This window comes from Leucoraja erinacea, chromosome 39, assembly GCF_028641065.1.
Source record: "Leucoraja erinacea ecotype New England chromosome 39, Leri_hhj_1, whole genome shotgun sequence".
Taxonomy (NCBI): Eukaryota; Metazoa; Chordata; class Chondrichthyes; order Rajiformes; family Rajidae; genus Leucoraja; species Leucoraja erinaceus.
The window spans coordinates 3,399,679-3,426,011 of record NC_073415.1 but is presented as its reverse complement, the minus strand read 5'-3'; the positions used below and the strand labels follow the sequence as shown (position 1 = coordinate 3,426,011).

The following is a 26,333-nucleotide window of genomic DNA, read 5'->3' as shown; positions in this document are numbered from 1 at the left end:
TTATCTCCACCTTCCAAACCTAATGCCACATTCATTTGTACCTCCTCCAACCTCATCTACTGTATCCGCTGCTCCAGGTGTCAACTTCTCTACATCGGCGAGACCAAGCGCAGGCTCGGCGATCGGTTCACCCAACACCTCCGCTCAGTCCGCCTTAACCAACCTGATCTCACGGTGGCTCAGCACTTCAACTCCCACCTCCCATTCCAAATCTGACCTTTCTGTCCTGGGCCTCCTCCATTGTCAGAGTGAGGCCCAGCGCAAATTGGAGGAACAGCACCTCATATTTTGCTTGGGTAGTCTACACCAGCGGTATGAACATTGACTTCTCTAACTTCAAATAGCCCTTGCTTTCCCTCTCTCTCTCCATCCCCTTCCCCTTCCCAGTTCTCCCACCAGTCTTACTGTCTCTGACTACATTCTATCTTTGTCCCTCCCCCTCCCCTGACATCAGTCTGATGAAGGATCTCGACCCGAAACGTTGCCCATTCCTTCTCTCCAGAGATGCTGCCTCACCCGCTGAGTTACTCCAGCATTTTGTGTTTACCTGATACCACATCTCCCAGGTTCCTGCTCCTACCCTAATCACTGCCTCCCCAGCTGTAGTGTCCTCCTTCCTGTGGGGGCCTGATCACTTGGATGGATGGATGGATGGATGGATGAAGAACAGAATGAATGAATGCATGAATGAATGTATGAATGAATGATTGAATGAATGAATGATATGATTGAATGAATGAATGTATGATTGAATGAATGAATGTATGAATGAATGAATGAATGATTGAATGAATGATTGATTGAATGAATGATTGAATGAATGAATGCTTGAATGAATGTCTGATTGAATAAATGATTGAATGAATAAATGAATGAATGATTGTATGGATGAATGTATGAATAAATGAATGAATGTATGAAAGCATGTATGAATGAATGAATGATATACACTTTATGAATGATCATTCACTCGCTCACTTGAGTGGGACGTGCTGGTGAGATGGAGGTGGCCTCAATGGCGTCAATGTCTGGCATGTGTTCAAACTGTCAGAGAGACACCCAAGTGTCGGTGGAGTTTGCACTTCTCTCAGCCCTGGAGGAGTGCTGGATTGATGTCCACACCCACACACCATAATAGATGTATATCAACATCCAAAGGGTTGGTACCCACGGAGTTAGGTTTGTGTTGATGGAGGTCCCTGAACTTGAACTTGTGTTGAGATCCCTGAACTTGGCATTCTCTCCTCCTCGCCACCTCGCACGAGGGAGCGAGGGGTGCAGAGTGCCGGGCGAGGAGAGGGACATCAGTTCGCGGGACAACCGAATGGAGGCGATGGCTGCAACGGGCCTTTGTGGCCAAGTGCAGCTGGGATGTAAAATGGCACCTCTTGCATGTGGACCCAGTGGGCTGCTCTGTACAATCTGTACTAACCAGGAGATGCTACTTATGTTTAAGATGCTGGAAAATCGAAGGTAGACAAAAGTGCTGGAGAAACTCAGCGGGTGCAGCAGCATCTATGGAGCGAAGGAAATTGACAACGTTTCGGGCCAAAACCCTTCTTCAGACTGATCATATACGGGTATGGTCTTGTTGATCTGTATACAAAAAAACATCTTTCACTGTACACGTGATAATAAGTTCATGAGTTCTAGGAGCTGGATCCGGCCACTCGGCCCATCAAGTTTACTCTGCCATTCAATCATGGCTGATCTATCTTTCCCCCTCTCCCCATTCTCCTCCCCATAACAAATATAGAAACATAACATAACGACACATAATAAATAAACCATTGAACCATTGCGAGTTAGACCACCCAGATAATTGAGACGCATTATCAATGGAAACTCTGTGAAAGACCCACAGGTCTACCCTCACCTCGGGCCAGCTGAGAACGGGACGAAGGCATACGGAGCTCTCTTGTCTGAGTTTGCCGAGTCAAAACGGGACGGGTCGTACACCTGCGGGATTCAACAGAGAGGGTTAACAGGGCCTGGACTGGAGAGTCTCTGAGCTCCACGACACAGAGGCCGACAGGGAGGACAGGCAGCTCAGTGCTTGCACCAGCTCAGGGCACCCCTGGGGCATAAAGGGTGGGCGGGTGAGAAGAGGGATGTTTACGTCTAAGGAAGGCAACGGCTGGAGGCCCTGCAGCAGCCTGGGACTTGCCTGGAATGGGGACCGCTCATGAGGCGTGGACTAGATTTTGGAGCCTCTTGCATGTGGGCTCAGGAGACTATTTCTGTACACTTGCTGAACCTTCTGAATGTTGTAGTCGGCAGGGCAGTACTCTGTATATCGTCAACTTGGACAATTTTACATTTTTAGCAAGCCAATGACCCTACAAACCTGTACGTCTTTGGAGTGTGGGAGGAAACCAAAGTTCTCTGAGAAAACCCACGCAGATCAAGGGGAGAACGTACAAATTCTCCCCGTGACCTATGCGGGTTTTCTCCGGGTGCTCCGGTTTCCTCCCACACTCCAAAGTCGTACAGGTTTGTAGGTTCATTGGCTTCGGTAAAATTGGAAATAATCTCTGGTGTGCAGGATGGTGTTAAATTGTGAGGTGACTACTGGCCGGCACTAATTCAGTGGCCACACGCTGAAGTCTAAAGTAAAGTCTAAAGGGTGATCAATTGTCAGCATGAGTCGGTGGGCCGAATGGACTGGTTCCATGCTGTATCTCTACAACTAAAATTTAAGTGGTTTGATGATAAAAGTGTGACTTTAGTTTTACAGAAGCCAATTAACCTACAAACCTGTACGTCTTTGGAGTGTGGGAGGAAACCGGAGCGCCCCAGGCGGTCACAGGGAGAACGTGCAAACTCCGTACAGACAGCACCCGAGGTCAGGGTCGAGCCCGGGTCTCTGGCGCTGTGAGGAAGCAACTCAACTAGATGGTATAGATGTGTGTTGGATAGTCAGCAGGGACTGTTTCTGTGATGTACGTCTCTGTGAGTCTGTCGTACCTCAGGATCTGGCCAGACAGTGGGGTTGTGGTGCGTTCCGTAGATGCTGATCAGACACGTGTTCCCTGTAAAGCAAGCGCACACCGTCACATCACCACCGTCCAATGAACCCGGCAACGAGGCCTCCGCCCCCTCAATGCCAAGTCTGCTGCCCGCAGGGACCATCGGCCGGAATCGCCAGCGTGTGGCGCTGCTGCCACCCCCTTGGCAAACCAACCTTGGGCGCCCGCATGCAAGCATTTCTCAGCTTCATCACCGCTTGGTTTGGGAACAGCTTCATCCAAGACCGCTAGAAATCGCAGCAAGTTGTGGACGCAGCCCAGACCATCACACACAAAACCAACCTCCCTTCCATTGACTCCATCTACACCTCACGCTGCCTCGGCAAGGCCAGCAGCATCATCAAGGACCAGTCTCACCCCGGTCACTCCCTCTTCTCCCCTCTCCCATCGGGCAAAAGGTACAGAAGTGTGAAAACAAACGCACACCTCCAGATTCAGGGACAGTTTCTTCCCGGCTGCTGTAAGGCAACTGATCCATCCCACCACAACCAGAGAGCAGTTCTGAAAAAGTATCTACCTCATTGGTGACCCCCCGGACACAGATCCATGCACATGGAGCCTATCTTATCTCCAGCACCAAGTTGGGTCTCCCCTGCACAAGATAGACACAAAGCGCTGGAGTTACTCAGCGGGACAGGCAGCATCTCTCGAGAAAAATAATCGGTGGTGTTTCAAGTCGGAGCCCTTCTTCTCTCCAGACATGCTGCCTGTACTTCTGCACTTTGTGTCCATCTTGGGTGTGAACCAGCATCTGCAGTTCCTTTCTACACGGGTCTCCCCAACGCCTGGTGCTGGGATCACCAGCTCCAGAGGGGAGAACTGAGACTCCAGTGTCTGGGCAAATCTCCCGGCCAACATGCCCCACTTCCTCCTCCCCCCTCATCAGCGCCCCGCCCCCCCTTACCTTTTGGGATGATCCTGTTGTCGGGCAGCTTGATGTCCTTGGTGCAGCAGCGGGCCACAGCAGAGACAGGGGGGGTGCAGTCGGAGGGATTCCTTGATGCACATGGTGGTGTAGGGCATCAGCGAGAGATCGTCCCTGGGGGTAAGAGACAGCACAGGAGATCGGGATGGACAAGGAAGCTTTGGAGAAGGTGCAGGAGAGGTTGACCATAATGCTGAAGATGGAAATGTCAAAGACTAGAGGGCATAGTTTTTAAATCAGAGGGGGAACATTTAGAGGAGATGTGCAGGGCAATTTTTCTTACATGCAGAGATTGGTGGGAGCCTGCAACGTAATACCAGGGGTGGTGGTGGAAGCAGATACGATAGTGACATTGAAGAGGCTTTTGAATAGGCAAATGGAGAGAATGGACCGATACTGCAGATGGAAGGAACTGCATCTGCAGTTTAAACCAAAGATAGACACAAAAAGCTAGGGTAACTCAGCGGGTCAGGCAGCATCTCTGGGGGAAAGGAATAGGTGACGTTTTGGGTCAACACCCTTCTTCAGACTGATGGTCAGGGGAAAGGGAAACAAGAGATATAGACAGTGATATAAAGATATATAGAACAAATGAATGAAAGATATGCAAAACAAAATTTACAATGATGAAGGAAATAAACCATAGTTGGCTGTGGGCTTGGTGAAAATGAGTTGCAGACAATGTAACTCACCAGGGTGACAGTGAACTCGTACAATGACACGGATGGGGGAGGGGGGGGTGACATGGAAAGAGGGGAAGCAAGGGTTACAGTACTTGAAGCTAGAGAAATCAACATTCATACTGCTGGGGTGTAAGCTGCCCAAGCGACATGTGAGGTGCTGTTCCTCCAATTTGCCTGTGGTATCACTCTGACTGTGGAGGAGGCCCAGGACAGAAAGGCCAGTGTGGGAATGGGAGGGGGAGTTAAAGTGATGTAGATCAGGTGCAGGCAGAGAAGATTAGTTTAACTCGGCTCCATATTCTTCAAAAAACTCCAGCAAACTTGTCAGATAACTTATCTTTCAGAAACCACCTTGACTCGGTTTGATGGCATTAAAACTTCTCTCGGGGTCAAGGAAAGAGTGTTCACGTCACAGCCCTGTCTCCACCAATCTTTCCACCCCCACGCACAAGAAGCAACAAGACAGACACCATTGTGTGCGGATGCCGAGATGTGTGTTCTGGCTGAACAACTTCTAATCCTGTGTGTGGACTCGATAAGAAGAAGAAGAATCTTCTCTAAATAACTATTCCTAACTATTTCTAATGCAGTTGTGTGGGATCTGGTGAGACCACATCTGGAGTATTGTGTACAGTTTTGGTCTCCTAATTTTGAGGAAGGACATCCTTGTGAGTGAGGCAGTGCAGCGTAGGTTCACGAGATTGATCCCTGGGATGGCGGGACTGTCATATGAGGAAAGATTGAAAAGACTAGGCGTGTATTCACTGGAGCTTAGAAGGACGAGGGGGATCTTATAGAAACATATAAAATTATAAAAGGACTGGACAAGCTAGATACATGAAAAATGTTCCCAATGTTGGGCAAGTCCAGAACCAGGGGCCACAGTCTTAGAATAAAGGGGAGGCCATTTAAGACTGAGGTGAGAAAAAACTTTTTCACCCAGAGAGTTGTGAATTTATGGAATTCCCTGCCACAGAGGGCAGTGGAGGCCAAGTCACTGGATGGATTTAAGAGGGAGTTTGATAGATCTCTAGGGGCTAGTGGAGTCAAGGGATATGGGGAGAAGGCAGGAACGGGTTATTGATTGGGGACGATCAGCCATGATCACATTGAATGGCGGTGCTGGCTCGAAGGGCCAAATGGCCTGCTCCTGCACCTATTGTCTATTGTCTATTGACTTGGCCTCCATAGCTGTCAGTGGCAAAGAATTCCACAGATTCACCACCATGTTTAGACACAAAAAGCTGGAGTATCTCAGTGGGACAGGCAGCAACTCTGGAGAGAAGGAATGGGAGACCCTTCCTCAGGCAGTGAACTCTCAGGGACGGGCAGCATCTCTGGAGAGAATGGTTGGGAGAGGTTTCGGGACGAGTGGCGGATTTCAAGCGTAGGTGGGAAATGGACCAGGTCCAACTTTGACTGATGGTTCAGCCACTCACCACTCCAGCTCCGCAAGCTCCTTGTCCTTCATCAGCTCCTCGATCTCCTGCCTGCACTTGGTCTGGTACTGGGGGTGCCTGGCCAGGTTGTAGAGAGTCCAGGAGATGCCACTCGCTGTGGTGTCGTGACCTGGGGCAAAACGGCCAGTCAGTTGAGTTGACAAAATGTGTCGTAAGGAACTGCAGATGCTGCTTTACACCGAAGATAGACACAGAATGCTGGAGTAACTCAGCGGGACAGGCAGCATCTCTGGCGGGAAAGAATGGGTGACATTTCGGGTCGAGACCCTTCTTCTAAAAGCCTCACAGTTTTGTCTGTAAATTGCCCTTAGTGTGCAGAGAGTGGATGAGACAGTGGGATAAGTGTGTTTAGTTTAGTTTAATTTTGAGATACAGTGTGGAAACAGGCCCTTCGGCCCCACTGAGTCCATGCTAACCAGCGATTCCTGCCCATTAACACTATCCTACACACACTAGGGACAATTTACATTTATACTAAGCCAATTAACCTACAAACTTGTACGTCTTTGGAATGTGAGAGGAAACTGAAGATCCCGGAGGTCACCGGTGGACCGTGCAAACTCCGTACAGACAGCAACCGTAGTTAGGATGGAACCCGGGTCTCTGGCGCTGCAAGTGCTGTAAGGCAGCAACTCTACCGCTGCGCCACCGTGCCGTGTGAGTGGGTGATCGATGGTCGGCAGGGCTGAAGGGCGTGTTTCCATGCTGTATCTCTGAACTAAACTGACCAGGTGGATGGCAGGATTGTGCCAGGGTGCAGAAGGGGTGGCGTTGATGGCGTTTCTGTTTCCCGCTCTCCCAGCTGCCGTACCCGCCCTCCCCTGGTCCCGACTCAAGCCACCCCCGTTCCAACCACGTCCTTACCCTCGAACATGAAGGTGTCCGCCTCAGACTGGATCTCCTCGTCCGTCAGGCCATTCCCGTTCTCGTCCTGGGGACATCGAGAGCATTCTCACCACTTCCATCCTCCCTTGCGGAGCATCCCAGCCGCAGAGCGGGCTCACCCCACGTCCCCTCCCTAACACCGGCCCCTCACTACACGCAGTCCAACCTCCTCACCCCATCCCCCACCCCCTCATGACCCCAACACTGACCCCCTCGTGAACTCATGACCCCCTTTCCCTGACCCTTCCCTGATTACCTCATGATCCCATCCCTGGCCCCCCTCATGAACCTATGACCCCTCTCCCTGCCCCGCTTGACGCCTCTCCCTGACCCTTCCCTGACCCCCTCATGATGCCATCCATGACCCCCTCATGACCCCAGCCCTGACCCCCCTCATAACCTCATGACCCCTCTCCATGACCTTCCTGACCGCTCACCCTGACCCTTCCCTGACCCCCTCATGAACCCATGATCCCTTTCCCATACCACCTCATGACCCTCTCCATGACCCCTCCATGACCCCCTCATGAACCCATCCATAACCCCCTCCCCCCCCCTTTTCCCTTCATAACATTCAAACATTCATCCCAAGACTGGGACGGGCGGGGAATTCACGCTGAGCTTCCCCAGAGACGGGAACTATCGCGGGGAGGGAATGATGGTGGGGACAAAGGGGATGTCCCCCGTGTGGGGCTGAGAGGGATCGGGGGTCAGAGGGGACGGGGTCACAAGCGACGGGGTCAGAGGGGCTGGGATCACTTGGGGCAGGGTCAGCATGGATGGTCACTGTGGCTGAGCTCTGACCTTAGACAGCAGCAGGATGTCCAGGAAGTCCATGACTTTGCCTTGCTTGGACTGAGGCCTGGTGTCGTCCCCTTGTTCCTTCAGCATCTCCCGCCGCCTCTGCACCACCGCCATGGAGTAGGAGTGCACCAGGTGGCAGGCCCGGTCAAAGCGCTTGCTGTTGGCCGAGAGCTTGTACACCAGGCCGATGTGGTGGGGCAGGCAGCGTTCCCTCTTCACCACCAGCGCACTCAGCTCGTAGATGGCGTTGATGTAGTCACTCGACTCGCTGCGGGGAGGCACCAGGGCGGCAGGTCCAACACGGTGAGTGATGGTGACCACAGAGGCCTGGGAACCTCACCAACCCCATCCCCTCATCCACACCCGCCCCATCTCCTCACCACTCGCCTGGGAGACATTCCCCTCCCTACACTGTAGACCACGGCCTTCATATTCATCATTGCCTCAAGGTTCCTGGTGTTTGCTGTGGGGGCTTCATCTTTAGGCTGGTCTGGTCTGGTCTGGTCTGGTCTGGTCTGGTCTGGTCTGGTCTGGTCTGGTCTGGTCTGGTCTGGTCTGGTCCTGGTCTGGCCTGGTCTGGTCTGGTCTGGCCTGGCCTGGTCTGGTCTGGTCTGGTCTGGTCTGGTCTGGCCTGGCCTGGTCTGGCCTGGTCTGGTCTGGTCTGGACTGGCCTGGCCTGGTCTGGTCTGGTCTGGTCTGGCCTGGTCTGGCCTGGCCTGGTCTGGTCTGGCCTGGCCTGGTCTGGTCTGGGCCTGGCCTGGTCTGGTCTGGCCTGGTCTGGCCTGGCCTGGCCTGGCCTGGTCTGGCCTGGCCTGGCCTGGTCTGGTCTGGTCACATCGGGTCTGGTCTGCCCTGATCTCGTCTCGTCTCGTCTCGTCTAGCTGACCTTAGCTTAGTTCAACTTATATTAGCATAGCTCAGTGTAGCTCAGTTTACCTAATGTTAGTATAGTCTAGTTTAGTGTTGTACAGCTTATCTTAGTTTAGTTTAGAGACACAGCGCAGAAACAAGCCCTTCAGCCCACCCAGTCAGCGCCGACCAGCGATCGACCCGTAGACTAGCTCTATCCAATACATGAGGGACAATTTACAATTTACTGAAGCCAATTAACCTACAAACCCCCCCCCCCCCCCCCCCCCCCCCCCCCCCCCCCCCCCCCCCCCCCCTAGGCACCCCTTACCTATACCACCCACCCCTCACCCCACTTCTCCATTCACCACACCACCCCCCCCCGACCAGCTCCCCCCCCCATCCCCACTCACAGCTGGCAGTTGCTGTCATAGCTGAAGGTACACTTCAACAGGCTGTCCAGGGTCATCAGGCTGACGTGGTCAAACATCTCGAGGGACTCTGCTCCCTCCGCCACCAGTCCAGCCCACTTGTCCTGGAACAGTACCCAGTCCCATCAGGCTCAGAGCGCAGACCAACCAGACCCATCCCGACCCCCCGCCCAACCCGACCCACCCTGACCCCACAGCACAACCCACACCCACACAGACCCACAGACCCCCCCGAACTACCCTCACCCACGTGGACCCATGCTAACCCGGGGTGGACCTATGGAGGAGAGCTGACCCAACCGATCCCACCACACATGCACTAGCACACACACACCCACACACACACAGAGCAGTGCAGTCAGGAGACAGATACAGCCTCTCTCCTCCTCAACACAAGTCTATGACCTGGGTCCAGGTATCCCAACATCAAGCTCATGAGCTGAACCCAAGCCGAGCGTGGGCCCCTCCAGCCTCCTCCCCCTCCCCCTCCTTCTCCCTAACGCCCCCCCCCCCCTTCTCTCCTTCGTCCCCCCTGTCCCCCTCCCTCCTCCCCCACCCCCCCCCCCCCCTCCTCCCCCACTGGTCCTCACATGCAAGATGCTGACGGACTGGTTGAAGATAGTGACGTAGGGCTTGAGGATGTCGAAGTGGAAGGCGGGGGTGAGTAGCTTGCGATGCCGGGACCACCGCTCACCCCGACTCACCAGCAGACCATCGCCTGGGGGGGGGGGGAGAGAAACACACGTCAGGGATCACAGCCACTCCCCGGCCTGCTGCCTCCCACTGTGGGGGAGGGGGAACCCCCGACATATCCAGGGTCCAAACCTCCCCTCCCAAATCCCAGACCCCCCCCCACTATCCCAGGCCTCTGACCCCCCCACCACCCCCATCATGTTATAGGAAAGATGTTGTCAAACATACAGTGAAGATTTACAAATGTGTTGCCAGGACTAGAGGGTGTGAGCTCCAGGGAGAGGTTGTTTAGGCTGGGTCTCTATACCTTGGAGCGCAGGAGGATGAGGGGCGATCTTATAGAGGTGGACAAAATCATGAGAGGAATAGATCGGGTAGACACACAGAGTCTCTTGCCCAGAGTAGCTGAATCGAGGACCAGAGGACATAAGGTTTAAGGTGAAGGGGAAAAGATTTAATGGGAATCTGAGGGGTAACTTTTTTTCACACAAAGGGTGGTGGGTGTATGGAACAAGCTGCCAGGTACATGAGGTAGTTGAGGCAGGGATTATCCCAACGTTTAAGAAACAGTTAGACAGGTACATGGATGAGACAGGTTTGGAGGGATATGGGCCGGTGTGTAAACGCGGGCAGGTGGGACTAGTGTACCTGGGACATGTTGGCCGGTGTGGGCAAGTTGGGCCTGTTTCCACACTGTGTCATTCGATGACCCTATGATCCGCCCCCACCAGCACCTCGACCACTCCCCTCACCACCAACACCGTCCCTCCCACCCCGTCCCCTCATACCCCGTCCAGCCACCCCACCCCCCCCCCCCCCCCCCCCCCCCCCTACCAGCACTTGGATAGACCACCAACCAACATGCCCCACCTACCATCAACCAACATGCCCCATCTACACTAGTCCATGTTTGGCCCATATCCCTCTAAACCTGTCCTATCCATGTATCCATCTAAATGTCTTTCAAATGTTGCAATAGTCCCTGCCTCAACTACCTCCTCCAGCAGCCCTCTCCATGCACCCACCACCCACTGTGTGAAAACATTGCCTTTCGAGTTCCGATTAAATTATTCCCCCTCACCTTAAACCTATGTCCCCTGGGTGTTGATTTCCCTACCCTGGTTAAAAGATTGTATATTTACCTCATCTATTCCCCTCTATAAGATCACCCTTCATCCTCCTGCGCAGCAAGGAATACTGTCCTAGCCTGCTCATCCTCTCCCCATAGCTCACAACAGATCAGTCTGAAGAAGGGTCTCGACCCGAAATGGCACCTATCCCATCCATTTTTGCCAGATATGCTGCCTGACCCGCTGAGTTACTTCAGCATTTTGTGTCTATATTGAGCATCTTTCCTGCAGCAGAGTAACTAAACACAATATTCCAACTGTGGCCCCACTGGTGCCTTGTACAGCCGTATAGTCAAGCTGCAGAATCAGCCACCCCTCATCTTCCTGCGCAACAAGGAATAGATTCCTAGCCTGCCCCAACCTCTCCCTGTAGCTCAGACCCTCGAGTCCTGGCAACATCCTCCATAGATCCTCCCCGTTCCCAATATCACCTCCACTGTCGCTGGCTGGCCACGCGAGGAAGCGAGAGGGAGCCACAAGATGGCCGCTTGCTCACCTAACCAAGGCCTCAGGAAACCGTAGAAGAGCTCGTCCTTAACAGCGATGGGAGCTGAAAGACAAAGTGAAGCCAGGCTTGAGAAACTGTAGCCCTGAGAGATACAGCGTGGAAACAGGCCCTTGTGCGCACCAAGTCCCTGCCGACCTGCAGTCATCCCGTACACTCGCACTATTCTACACTAGGGACAATTTACACAAAACAATTCACCTGCACATCCTTGGAATGTGGGAGGAAAACCGGAGCACCCGGAGAAAACGCATGTGGTCACAGGGAGAACGTGCAAACTCCGTACAGACAGCACCCATTAGTCAGGATCGAACCTGGGTCTCTGGCACTGTACGTTTGAGTTTATTGTCACGTATACTGCGGTACAGTGAAAAGCTTTTATTATGCGCTAACCAGTCAGCGGAAAGACAATACGTGATTACAATGGAGCCATCCACATTGGACAGACACACGATGAAGGGAATAATGTGAATATCGTTTAGTGCAAGATAAAGTCAGTAGTGTCCGATCAAAGATAGTCCAAGGGTCTCCAATGAGGTAAATAGTAGCTCAGGACTGCTCTCCAGTTGTGGGAGAGCAGATACTCATTGTTTGGACAATCAGGAGGGGGTACCTTGACCTGGATAGTTCAGGGTTTTTAAGTGAAGCTCCCATCCCAGTAGTGGAGACTCTAGACTGGTGCCCTGTAGACAGTGGAAAAGACAGAAGCCTCCCAGCCTCTGGCCTGCACTTGGCACCGACGTGGCTGGTCCAGCTAAACCTCTGATCAATAGTAACCAGACCCATCGAAGGATTTTGGCAATGGTAAGGGAGGTTATGGCAATGAGCATGGGAATACAGGATAGGTGGGTGTGGACTTCCTCACTAAAGCTGGCAAACAAGTAAACTGCAGATGCCAGAAATCTGAAATAAATACAGACAATGCTGGGAAACTTTTTGCCACTTTTCATTTCACTGCACATCTCGTGTGTGTATGTGACGAATAAACTTGACTTGACTTGGCTTTGGAGTGTGGGAGGAAACCGGAGCTCCCGGAGAAAACCCATTCAGTCACGGGGAGAACTCTGTACAAACTCTGTACAGACAGCACCCGTAGTCGGGATTGAACCCGGGTCTCTGGCGCTGTGAGGCAGCAACTCTACCGCTGCGCCACCATGTCACTACTGTTTGGGACTTAATTAGGGTGATGAATATTTTACACGTCAGGTCGATTCTTGCAAGCTTTGCTTAGGGTTGAGAGATCAGGTTTATTCTGGATGGTTTCCATTACAACGTGCTTTCATGCGTTGACAGAGGTTGTGGAAACTCGCCCCAGAGGTCCCTGTAGAATCGCGGTGGGAGGCAGGATGGATCATTGCTTAAACAAGCAGCCTCTCTTCCTGGAACTCTGCCCTGTAGGTATCTGGAGGGGCAACACTCAGACACAACTGCGGATTGCTTGATTGTAATCATGTACAGTCCACTGACTGGATAGCAGGCAACAAAAAGGTTTTTCACCGCACATGTGACAATTATAATTTAAACAGTGTTTGAAGATCGTCTAAGCATATTGGAGACCTGTGCCAAAGCCTTGAATCCATGGGGAAACACAAACAGGTCAGTCAGCATCTGTGAAGAGAGAAACAGCAAGTCAGGCAGCATGACAAAAGTGCTGGAGAAATTCAGCGGGTGCAGCAGCATCTATGGAGCGAAGGAAATAGGCAACGTTTCAGGCCAAAACCCTTCTTCAGGCTGATGTAGGGTGGGGAGAAGAAAGGAAAAAGGAAGAGGAGGAGTCCGAGGGCTGAGGGAGAGCTGAGAAGGGGAGGAGACAGCAAGGGCTACCGGAAATTGGAGAATTTAATGTTTATGCCGCTAGGGTGCAGACTGCCCAAGCGGAATATGAGGTGCTGCTCCTCCAATTTCCAGTGGTGCTCACTCTGGCCATGGAGGAGGCCCAGACAGAGAGTTCGGATTCGGAATGGGAGGGGGAGTTGAAGTGTTGAGCCACCGGGAAATCAGGCTGGTTAATGCGGACCGAGCGGAGGTGTTCGGCGAAACGATCGCCAAGCCTACGCTTGGTCTCACCAATGCAGATCAGCTGACATCTAGAGCAGCGTAGTGAGTCTGGCAGCATCTCTGGAGTAAAGGAATAGGTGATGTTTCGGGTCCAGACCCTTTGTGAATCTACATAGTCGCTACAGGCTCAAGAAGGGTCTCGACCCGAATTGTCACCTATTCCTTTTCTCCAGAGATGCTGCCTGTCCCGCTGAGTTATACAGTGCTGGAGTGATACAGCGTGGAAGATTGCAACCTTCACCTGTTTTGACGAATGCAATCAACCTGGCTTGCACAATCAAATAAGATCAAATAGAACAAGTTGTCCTACAATTTTGGGCTGTGCATACCATACGCAGGAAGAAGACAGTGTGGAAACAGGCCCTGCGGCCCAACGTGCCCACACCGACCAACATGTCCCATCTACACTAGTCCCACTTACATGCATTTGGTCCATACCCCTCTTAACCTGTCCTATCCATGTACCTGTCTAATTGCTTCTTAAATGTTGCTGTTGTCCCTGCCTCAAATACCTCCTCCGGCAGCTCGTTCCATACACCTACCATCTTTGTGTGAAAATCTTTCCTCCTTCACCTGAAACCTATGTCCTCTGGTTCTCGATTCCCCTGCTCTATGCAAAGGCCTCTGTGCTTTTACCCGATCTATTCCTCAGTTGAGGGCGCAGGGTAACGTTGCTACCTTATAGCGCAAGAGACCTGGGTTCGATCCCGACTATGGAGTTTCTACTGATTCTCCATCAAAGCAAATCAAGCTTTGGTCAAAGTTGATTAACTCCCTTTTACCTGTTTAAAGACCTGTTCCAAAAGACAACATCTGAGACAAGAGGTCTAATGGTTAACTGTTAATGTTTAACTACGGGTGCTGTCTGTGTGGAGTTTGTACGTTCTCCCTGTGACCTGCGTGGGATTTCTCTGGGTGCTCCGGTTTCCTCCCACACTCCATAGACGTACAAGCTCGTAGGCTAATTGGCTTTGGTAAAATCGTAAATTGTCCCTCGTGTGTGTGTGTGTGTGTGTGTGTGTGTGTGGGATAGTGTTAGCATGCGGGGATCGCTGGTCAGAGCGGACTCGGTGGGCCGAAGGGCCTGTTCCTGTACTATATCTCTAAACTACTCCAGCATTTTGTGTCTATCTTCGCTGTGAATCAGCATCTGCAGTTCCTTGCTACACAAGAGAGAAACAGAGTTGATGGTTAGATTTCATCGGCTACCAACTTGAAACACAATTTGCGATCCCGTGAGTTAGCACAGATATAACGGCACGTTTAAAACAAGATACAACCCAAGGATTTCCCCGTGTCAAACTGCTCTACCTGAAGCCATAAGGACACACTTGATGTAACTTGGATGGAAGAGCCTCACTATTGGGTGGATGGGGCCGAACCAGGTGACGCAGCAGGTTACATAGGTTTTGACGATTTCATTCACCACATTTAACCCTTCCTCTGAACCGGGGATCTAGAATGGAACAAAGCCAATGGGAGCAAGAGGGAGAGAGAAATTAATCTCAAGTCATCAGCCACGTGAAGTCCACGATTCACCCTGATTGCACCAGAGGGGAACATCGTCCAGCGACCCAGTGCTGGTGGGCACGGGCCACACACAATCACCCGCTGCTTATTGGAATGAAAAGCTGCAGAGGGAAATCAAAGAGTGAGAATAAATCAACGGAACAGGACGGCAGATTTGTTTTTCTGAATCGACTTCAAACTCTGGAATGACCGAAACCACACGTTAGAGACAAAAAGCTGGAGGGACTCAGCGGGTCAAACAGCATGGGTGGAAAGAAGGAATAGGCCTGTCCCACTCGGGTGCAATTTGCGTGTCAAGCAGATGGCGAGCAAAGATTTTGTACTGGGACGCCGCCCGTGTCATCCGTCGTGATGCGTAAACGATGTCGCGTAAGTTACGCCCAAGTGGGGCGGGCCCTGAAGGGACTCGACCCAAAACGCCACCTATTCCCTTTCTCCACAGATGCTGCCTGTCCCGCTGAGTTACTCCAGCTTTTTGAGTCTATCTTCGGTTTGAACCAGCATCTGCAGTTCCTTCCTGCAGGAAACACAAATTGAGTTCATTAGGCATGCAGTGAGGGCTGCTCACAAATCTAATGCAACCATGAGGTAGAGGTGGCAGACACAGGGGAAACGTTGATTTGATTCAAGCCTGCTGAGCCACATTAGAAAATGTGTTAGATTAGAAAGCCTGAGCCACATTAGTAACACCAAGCTGCTGCACAAAGATAGATTTTGCACAGTAGCTCAGAGGGGTTGCTTACAAAGGCTTGAACCTCAGACAACAGTACTCACTGCCTCTCACAAAAACAAACTGAAGAAGGGTTTCGGCCCGAAACGTTGCCTATTTCCTTTGCTCCATGGATGCTGCCGCACCCGCTGAGTTTCTCCAGCACTTTTGTCTACCTACGATCCTTTCCAGCATCTGCAGTTCCTTCTAAAACAAACTAATTTAAGACTTCTCCATAAATTCATAAATTCCGAAGTGATACGAGCAGAATGAGGCCATTCGGCCCATCAAGTCTACTCCACCATTCAATCGTGGCTGATCTATCTCTCCCTCCTAACCCCATTCACCTGCCTTCGCTCCATAACCCGTGCTAATCCAGAATCTATCTATTTCTGCCTTTAAAAAAATCAATTGACTTGGCCTCCTCAGCCTTCTGTGGCAATGAATCCCACAGATTCACCACCCTCTGACTGAAGAAATTCCTCCTCATCTCCTTCCTAAAAGAAACGTCCTTTAATTCTGAGGCTGTGACCTCTGGTCCTAGACTCTCCTAGTAGTGGAAACATCCTCTCCACATCCATTAACTTATTTAAGGCAGAGATTGACAGATTCTTGATTAGTAAGGGTGTCAAGTGTTATGGGGAGAAGGCAGGGGAATGGGGTTGAGAGGGAAAGATAGATCAGCCATGATTGAATAGCAGAGATGGTCCGAATGGTCTAATTCTGATTCTATGACTTATGAATTTATGACCAGGTTTTTATGCACTGGCACCATGGTTTAGTTTAGTTTAGTTTAGATGTACAGCTGGGAAACTGGTCCTTCGGCCCACCGAGTCCGTGCCGACCAGTGTTCCTGCATATGACATAGAAACGTAGAAACATAGAAAATAGGTGCAGGAGTAGGCCATTCGGCCCTTCGAGCCTGCACCGCCATTCAATATGATCATGGCTGATCATCCAACTCAGTATCGCATCCCTGCCTTCTCTCCATACCCCCTGATCCCTTTAGCCACAAGGGCCACATCTAACTCCCTCTTAAATATAGCCAATGAACTGTGGCCTCAACTACCTTCTGTGGCAGAGATTCCACAGATTCACCACTCTCTGTGTAAAAAATGATTTTCTCAACTCGGTCCTAATAGACTTCCCCCTTATCCTTAAACGGTGACCCTTTGTCATTAACGCTACCCTGCCCACACTGGGGACAATTTAACGTTTACACCAAGCCAATTAACCTCCAAACCTGTACGTCTTTGGAGTGTGGGAGGAAACCGAAGATCTTGGAGCAAACCCACGCAGGTCATGGGAAAACGAACAAACTCCGTACAGACAGCACCCGTAGTCGGGATTGAACCCGTGTCTCTGGCGCTGTGAGTCAGCAACTCTACCGCTGCGCCACCGTGCTGCCCTATTAATCAGATTAATAATTCATTTTAAAACATGTAGTTCATTATCTGGGTGTATTGGGTTTACAGGTGTGTTATGCTGTTGCATGTAAGAATTCTATAGGCCCATATCAGTACATACTGCATGACTAGGAAACATTCTTGACTCTTGGAAAAGATCCTGCTCACACAGGAGTGAATATGGGAACAGGCTTCCTCCACGGACAGTGAAGAATGAGCAGAAAGCAACATACTGGCACAATATAGAAGAGATAAGCGCAGAGTTCTATCCCTCCCCATCCTAGTTAAATTTCACTTTGTATGCCTCGTTGTCACCTTCCCCTCAGCTAACAATGATCTGCTCTATGTTTTTGTTGATCGTGCCTTTTGATCTCTCGTTTTCACACCTTGCCCTTCCATATCTCTCGTTTCCCTCTCCCCTGACTCTCAGTCTGAAGGGTCTCAATGCGAAACGTCACCCATTCCATCTCCCCGGAGATGCTGCCTGTCCCGCTGAGTTACTCCAGCATTTTGTGTCTATCTTCGGTATAAACCAGCACCTGCAGTTCCTTCCTATGCAGGGCGGGTCACAGAACGGTGTGTCGCAGCTTCAGGCAGAGAGCTTTCCACCGTTTTAAGGGAAAGTGTTTGGATAGTGAATGTGGGAGCCGGAATGGGAAACGTAGGGCTGGCGAGGAATATCATAGGAATATCATAGCAGCCTGACAGTGTTATGTTACTAAACAGTAACCTGTGACCTAGGATCAAATCCCACATCACCCAAGGGGAAGTCAATAAAGAGGAATGACAATTAAAGTCCATAATGGGGCAATCTAGGATTGATAAGAATATGGAGGAAGGTTTCAAAGTCGGATCAGATTAAGATTAATTCAAGGCTAGATAATGGGTGTCATACTTTTCACTGTATCTCGGGGCACGTTATAATATTAAACCTAAATTGAATGTTTAAATGATTATAAACAGGAGATAACAGGTGGAATTCCCTCCTTCTGTGCAGTTGGCCTCAAAAATTCTGTCTAATTATCTTTTGTTTCTAGTTGGAATCAGCTCTCTATGTCCTTGCCATTGTGGGATGGGGTGGGGGGGGGAGTGGGGCCGGGGAGGGTGAGGCCAGACTCGGAGTAGCAACTTTTTTAGCTTAGCTTATATTAATGATCTGGATGAGGGAATTGAAGGCAATATCTCCAAGTTTGCGGATGACACTAAGCTGGGGGGCAGTGTTAGCTGTGAGGAGGATGCTAGGAGACTGCAGGGTGACTTGGATAGGCTGGGTGAGTGGGCAAATGTTTGGCAGATGCAGTATAATGTGGATAAATGTGAGCTTATCCATTTTGGTGGCAAAAATAGGAAAGCAGACTATTGTCTAAATGGTGGCCGATTGGGAAAGGGGGAGATGCAGCGAGACCTGGGTGTCATGGTACACCAGTCATTGAAGGTAGGCATGCAGGTGCAGCAGGCAGTAAAGAAAGCGAATGGTATGTTAGCTTTCATTGCAAAAGGATTTGAGTATAGGAGCAGAGAGGTTCTACTGCAATTGTACAGGGTCTTGGTGAGACCACACCTGGAGTATTGCGTACAGTTTTGGTTTCCAAATCTGAGGAAGGACATAGAAACATAGAAACATAGAAACATAGAAATTAGGTGCAGGAGTAGGCCATTCGGCCCTTCGAGCCTGCACCGCCATTTAATATGATCATGGCTGATCATCCAACTCAGTATCCCGTACCTGCCTTTTCTCCATACCCTCTGATCCCCTTGGCCACAAGGGCCACATCTAACTCCCTCTTAAATATAGCCAATGAACTGGCCTCAACTACCCTCTGTGGCAGAGAGTTCCAGAGATTCACCACTCTCTGTGTGAAAAAAGTTCTCCTCATCTCGGTTTTAAAGGATTTCCCCCTTATCCTTAAGCTGTGACCCCTTGTCCTGGACTTCCCCAACATCGGAAACAATCTTCCTGCATCTAGCCTGTCCAACCCCTTAAGAATTTTGTAAGTTTCTATAAGATCCCCTCTCAATCTCCTAAACTCTAGAGAGTATAAACCAAGTCTATCCAGTCTTTCTTCATAAGACAGTCCTGACATCCCAGGAATCAGTCTGGTGAACCTTCTCTGCACTCCCTCTATGGCAATAATGTCCTTCCTCAGATTTGGAGACCAAAACTGCACGCAATACTCCAGGTGTGGTCTCACCAAGACCCTATACAACTGCAGTAGAACCTCCCTGCTCCTATACTCAAATCCTCTTGCTATGAAGGCCAACATGCCATTCGCTTTCTTTACTGCCTGCTGCACCTGCATGCCTACCTTCAATGACTGGTGTACCATGACACCCAGGTCTCGCTGCATCTCCCCCGTTTTCCCAATCGGCCACCGTTTAGATAATAATCTGCTTTCCCGTTGTTGCCAACAAGATGGATAACCTGACATTTATCCACATTAAACTGCATCTGCCAAACATTTGCCCACTCACCCAGCCTATCCAAGTCACCTTGCAGTCTCCTAGCATCCTCCTCACACCTAACACTGCCCCCCAGCTTAGTGTCATCCGCAAACTTGGAGATATTGCCTTCAATTCCCTCATCCAGATCATTAATATATATTGTAAATAGCTGGGGTCCCAGTACTGAGCCTTGCGGTACCCCACTAGTCACTGCCTGCCATTGTGAAAAGGACCCGTTTACTCCTACTCTTTGCTTCCTGTTTGCCAGCCAGTTCTCTATCCACATCAATACTGAACCCCCAATGCCATGTGCTTTAAGTTTGTATACTAATCTCTTATGTGGGACCTTGTCGAAAGCCTTCTGGAAGTCCAGATACACCACATCCACTGGTTCTCCCCTATCCACGCTACTAGTTACATCCTCGAAAAATTCTATAAGATTCGTCAGACATGATTTACCTTTCGTAAATCCATGCTGACTTTGTCCAATGATTTCACCACTTTCTAAATGTGCTGCTATCCCATCTTTAATAACTGACTCTAGCAGTTTCCCCACTACCGATGTTAGGCTAACTGGTCTGTAATTCCCCGTTTTCTCTCCCCCTCCCTTCTTAAAAAGTGGGGTTACGTTTGCTACCCGCCAATCCTCTGGAACTACTCCAGAATCTAAGGAGTTTTGAAAGATTATTACTAATGCATCCACTATTTCTGGAGCTACTTCCTTAAGTACTCTGGGATGCAGCCTATCTGGCCCTGGGGATTTATCGGCCTTTAATCCATTCAATTTACCCAACACCACTTCCCGACTAAGCTGGATTTCACTCAATTCCTCGCGGGCCCCTGCTATTTCCGGCAGATCATTTATGTCTTCCTTAGTGAAGACGTAACCAAAGTAGTTATTCAATTGGTCCGCCATATCCTGGTTCCCCATGATCAACTCACCTGTTTCTGACTGCAAGGGACCTACATTTGTTTTAACTAATCTCTTTCTTTTCACATATCTATAAAAACTTTTGCAGTCAGATTTTATGTTCACTGCCAGTTTTCTTTCATAATCCATTTTTCCTTTTCTAATTAAGCCCTTCGTCCTCCTCTGCTGGTCTCTGAATTTCTCCCAGTCCTCCGGTATGCTGCTTTTTCTGGCTAGTTTGTACGCATCATCCTTTGCTTTGATACTATCCCTGATTTCCCTTGTTATCCATGGATGCACTACCTTCCCTGATTTATTCTTTTGCCAAACTGGGATGAACAATTTTTGTAGTTCATCCATGCAGTCTTTAAGTGCCTTCCATTGCATATCCACCGTCAACCCTTTTAGAATTAATTGCCAGTCAATCTTGGCCAATTCACGTCTCATACCCTCAAAGTTACCTTTCTTTAAGTTCAAAACCATTGTTTCTGAATTAACAATGTCACTCTCCATCCTAATGAAGAACTCAACCATATTATGGTCACTCTTGCCCAAGGGGCCACGCACAACAAGACTACTAACTAACCCTTCCTCATTACTCAATACCCAGTCTAAAATAGCCAGCTCTCTCGTTGGTTCCTCTACATGTTGGTTTAGATAACTATCCCGTATACATTCCAAGAAATCCTCTTCCTCAGCACCCCTGCCAGTTTGATTCACCCAATCTATATGTAGATTGAAGTCACCCATTATAACTGCTTTGCCTTTGTCGCAAGCATTTCTAATTTCCTGTTTGATGCCATCCCCAACTTCACTACTACTGTTAGGTGGCCTGTACACAACACCCACCAGCGTTTTCTGCCCCTTATTGTTTCGCAGCTCTACCCATACCGATTCCACATCCTCCAAACTAATGTCCTTCCTTTCCATTGCGTTAATCTCCTCTCTAACCAGCAACACTACCCCACCTCCTTTTCCTTTCTCTCTATCCCTCCTGAATATTGAATATCCCGGGATGTTCAGCTCCCAGCCTTGGTCACCCTGGAGCCATGTCTCCGTGATCCCAACTATATCATAATCATTTATGGCTATCTGCACGTTCAACTCATCCACCTTATTACGAATACTCCTTGCATTGAGACACAAAGCCTTCAGGCTTGTTTTTACAACGCTCTTACCCCTTATACAATTATGTTGAAAAGTGGCCCTTTTTGATTTTTGCCCTGGTTTTGTCTGCCTGCCACTTTTACTTTTCACCTTGCTACCTATTGCTTCTACCTTCATTTTACACCCCCCTGCCCCTCTGCTCTTGTACCCATCCCCCTGCCACATTAGTTTAAATCCTCCCCGACAGCAGTAGCAAACACCCCCCCCCCCCAAGGACATTGGTTCCATTCCATTCCAGGTGCAGACCGTCCTGTTTGTACTGGTCCCACCTCCCCCAGAACTGGTTCCAATGCCCTAAAAATTTGAATCCCTCCCCCTTGCACCATTTTTCAAGCCACGTATTCATCTGCAATATCCTCCTATTTCTGCTCTGACTGGCCCGTGGTACTGGTAGTAATCCAGAGATTATTACCTTTGAGGTCCTACTTTTAAGCTTATCTCCTAGCTCCCTAAATTCATCCTTTAGGACCTCATCCCTTTTTTTACCTATATCGTTGGTGCCAATATGCACCACGACAACTGGCTGTTCACCCTCCCCCTCCAGAATGTTCTGCAGCCGTTCAGTGACATCCCTGACCCTTGCACCAGGGAGGCAACATACCATCCTGGAGTCTCTTTTGCGGCCGCAGAAACGCCTATCTATTCCCCTGACAATTGAATCCCCTATTACTATTGCCCTTCCACTCTTTTTCCCCCCCTCATGTGCCGCAGAGCCACCCATGGTGCCATGAACTTGGCTGCTGCTGCATTCCCCTGATGAGCAATCTCCCTCAACAGTTTCCAAAATGGTATACCTGTTTAGGAGGGAGATGACTGCAGGGGACTCCTGCACTACCTGCCTACTGCTTTGCTGACTATTGGCCACCCGTTCCCCTTCCGTCCTCTTACCTTTTACCTGCGGTGTGACCAACTCACTGTACGTGCTGTCCACGACTTTCTCAGCGTCGTGGATGCTCCAGTATGAATCCAACCGCAGCTCCAATCGTTCAATGCGGTCTGCCAGGAGCTGCAGCTGTACACACTTCCTGCAAACATAGTCACCAGGGACACCGACCATATCCCTGATCTCCCACATGTTGCAGGCTGAGCAAACCACGGGGCCAATCTCCACCGACATATCCCACTCTCAATTTAACTATATTAAAAAACACAAAACTTTATCTGTCGCAGGTTACAGCGCAGGTACTCCTCCCCCTCTCACGGCAACGGCTCCCTGGGCCTCTGACATTATTGCCATAGAGGGAGAGCAGAGACGGTTCACCAGACTGATTCCTGGGATGTCAGGACTGTCTTATGAAGAAAGACTGGATGGACTTGGTTTATACTCTCTAGAATTTAGAAGATTGAGAGGGGATCTTATAGAAACTTACAAAATTCTTAAGGGGTTGGACAGGCTAGATGCAGGAAGATTGTTCCCGATGTTAGGGAAGTCCAGGACAAGGGGTCACAGCTTAAGGATAAAGGGGAAATCCTTTAAAACCGAGATGAGAAGAACTTTTTTCACGCAGAGAGTGGTGAATCTCTGGAACTCTCTGCCACAGAGGGTAGTTGAGGCCAGTTCATTGGCTATGTTTAAGAGGGAGTTAGATGTGGCCCTTGTGGCTAAAGGGATCAGAGGGTATGGAGAGAAGGCAGGTACGGGATACTGAGTTGGATGATCAGCCATGATCATATTGAATGGCGGTGCAGGCTCGAAGGGCCGAATGGCCTATTCCTGCACCTAATTTCTATGTTTCTATGTTTCTATGTAGAGATACAGCGCGGAAACGGGCCCTAACACTATCCTACCCACACTAGGGACAATTTACATTTACACCTAGCCAATTAACCTACAAACCTGTACGTCTTTGGAGTGTGGACGGAAACCAAAGATCTGGGAGAAAACACACGCAGGTCACGGGGAGAACGTACAAACTCCGTACAGGCAAGCACCGAATAATCATGATCGAACCTGGGTCCCTGGTGCTGTAAGGCAGCAACTCTACCGCTGAGCCACCGTGCCATCAACAATTATTTGCATATATTTTTTGAAATAGTATCAAGAGATGGAAATATTGTATTTCCAGGAACTTGAGGTCAGTAAAGATAGTTTTTCTTGGCTTCCTTCTTGAAAATAAGCCAGTTCCCAAATTCAAAGCTTAGTTTGAAGGCTTAGTCAATTAAAACCATCTGTGGTACCAGGATTCGCAGTTTAACTTATTTCTTTATTCTAGAAAAAGGATAGTTAAGGTGAACCATGGAGGTCATCATAACCTTATAAATACTTTGATAAAGGGCTGATTTCATGTGTCGATGAGGTGGCCACAGAAGTTCGTTGATGCTGCCTGTCCCTCTGAGTTACTACAGCTTTTTCTCACAGTTTAAGGATAAGGGGGAAATCTTTTAGGACCGAGATGAGAAAAATATTTTTCACACAGAGAGTGGTGAATCTGTGGAATTCTCTGCAACAGAAGGTAGTTGAGGCCACATTTCATTGGCTATATTTAAGAGGGAATTAGATGTGGCCCTTGTGGCTAAAGGGATCAGGGGGTATGGTGAGAAGGCAGGTACAGGATACTGAGTTGGATGATCAGCCATGATCATATTGAATGGCGGTGCAGGCTCAAGGGCCGAATGGCCTCCTCCTGCACCTATTTTCTATGTTTCTATGTTTCTATGTCCCTAATCTCCTGGCCGAGATTTTGTTTGTTTAAACTTTAGAGATACAGCACAGAAACAGGCCCTTCGGCCCACCGAGGCTGTGCCGACAGGCGATCACCCTGTACCCTCGTACTATCCTACACACTAGTGACAATTTACAATGTCCTTTTTACATAAACCAATTAACCTACGGTCCTGTACGTCTTTGGAGTGTGGGAGGAAACCGTACAGGGTTGCCAACGTTCTCACTCCCAAATAGGGGACAAAAGGTCAAAATAAGGGACAAATTCCCGACGGCAATTCGTTGACGGACTGGGCCGTGGCTGGGTGAAGATGAGTTGGCCCCGGGTGCTGGACTGCACACAAAGCCCAGTCGGCAGGCCAGCTGAGGGGTTTTGGCCTGAGCGACATCGCACGCCAAGTTCGGCGCCCCATCCAAAATAGATGGTAAAACGATGATAAAAGAAACACTGTTAGCCACTTGCTGGGTGAGAATAAGAAGCTGGTTCGACTGGGTAGGGGAGGGTTGGAGAGAGGAATGCAGGAGTTACATGGAGGCATTAGGTGTTAGCGTGCTCTCCCGCCCCACAATGTGTGCCAGAGGTTAAGATCAGAAGGTGCCGTGCGTTCCACCAGTGAATAATTAACCACACATGTAGAAGCAGGTTGTTTCACAACAAGCTGATGACAACCGGAATTTGGGTGAGGTGAAACGTTTAGGGAGGAACTGCACATGCTGGTTTGCACCGAAGATAGACACAAAATGCCGGAGTAACTCAGCGGGTCAGGCAGCATCTCTGGAGAATAGTCGATGTCATTTCGCGTCGAGACCCTTCCCCAAACAGAGAACTCTCATCTCAGTCTGAACGATGGTCTCGACCCGAAACGTTAGCCTGACCCGCTGAGTTACGCCAGCGTTTTGTCTGTCAAGGGGGGAAGAGAAGATTTACGAGGATGTTGCCAGGACTGAAGAGCTATAGGGAAAGGTTGAGCAGGCTGGGACTCTAGTCCTTGGAGTGCCGGAGGATGAGGGGTGCACCACTGTGCTGTCTGTCGCTCACTGCCCATCCTAACCCATTGAGCAATAAACAATAGACAATAGGTGCAGGAGTAGGCCATTCGGCCCTTCGAGCCAGCACCGCCATTCAATGTGATCATGGCTGATCATCCCCAATCAGTACCCCGTTCCTGCCCCTTCCCCATATCCCCTGACTCCGCTATCTTTAAGAGCCCTATCCAGCTTTCTCTTGAAAGCATCCAGAGAACCGGCCTCCACCACCCTCTGAGGCAGAGAATTCCACAGACTCACAACTCTCTGTGAGAAAAAGTGTTTCCTCGTCTCCGTTCAAAATGGTTTACCCCTTATTCTTAAACTGTGGCCCCTGGTTCTGGACTCCCCCAACATCGGGAACATTCCAGACGTCCATTCCAGCTCACCCCCACTGCCGCTCCTCTCACCCCATCATACACAATGGTGACGGAGGGCAGCCATGCTTTGTGTGCTGGACCCAGAGGATGATACCCACATCCCATGCAATCACTCCTCTCTTCTAAATCCCTCTCGTTTGGGCTTGGCTTAATTTTATTCATGTGTGGCACACAAGCAAAAGCTTTTCCCTGCATCTCGGTACACGTGGCAATAATAAACCTCACCCAAAGGTGTCGGGGGTTACGGGGAGAAGGCAGGAGAATGGGGTTAGGTGGGGGAGATAGATCAGCCGTGGTTGAATGGTGGAGCAAACTTGATGTGCCGATTAACTATGGGTGTCAGAGGTTATGGGGAGAAGGCAGGAGAATGGGGTTAGGAGGGAGAGATAGATCAGCTGTGATTTAATGGCAGAGTAGACTTGATGGGCTGAATGGCCTAATTCTGCTTCTATCACTTATGACCTTATGCCACTCCTAGAACGTATGAACATAAAAAAATACTTTTGTTCCTTCCACCACTCCATCTCTTTGCTCCTTAAAACTAGTTTGACCGCTATATCCCAGTTCTAACGAAAGGCCTTTAAGCTGAATCAATAACCCTTTTTCTCTCTCCGCAGATGCTGCCTGACCTGCTGAGAGTTTCCAACAC

The 26,333-nt window shown here is 49.9% G+C and overlaps 1 protein-coding gene across 1 annotated transcript in view; it reads right to left on the bottom strand.

Moving 5' to 3' along the window:
* LOC129714465 (ultra-long-chain fatty acid omega-hydroxylase-like) overlaps positions 1–26,333 on the bottom strand; it is a 39,578-nt gene that overhangs the window by 1,676 nt on the left and 11,569 nt on the right. The window contains 11 exon segments of the mRNA XM_055664073.1: positions 1,877–1,959; positions 2,968–3,032; positions 3,934–4,006; positions 4,008–4,068; positions 6,077–6,206; positions 6,962–7,028; positions 7,787–8,054; positions 9,049–9,170; positions 9,657–9,784; positions 11,386–11,439; positions 14,764–14,908. Of these exon segments, the coding sequence (XP_055520048.1) occupies positions 1,877–1,959; positions 2,968–3,032; positions 3,934–4,006; positions 4,008–4,068; positions 6,077–6,206; positions 6,962–7,028; positions 7,787–8,054; positions 9,049–9,170; positions 9,657–9,784; positions 11,386–11,439; positions 14,764–14,908 (1,196 nt within the window).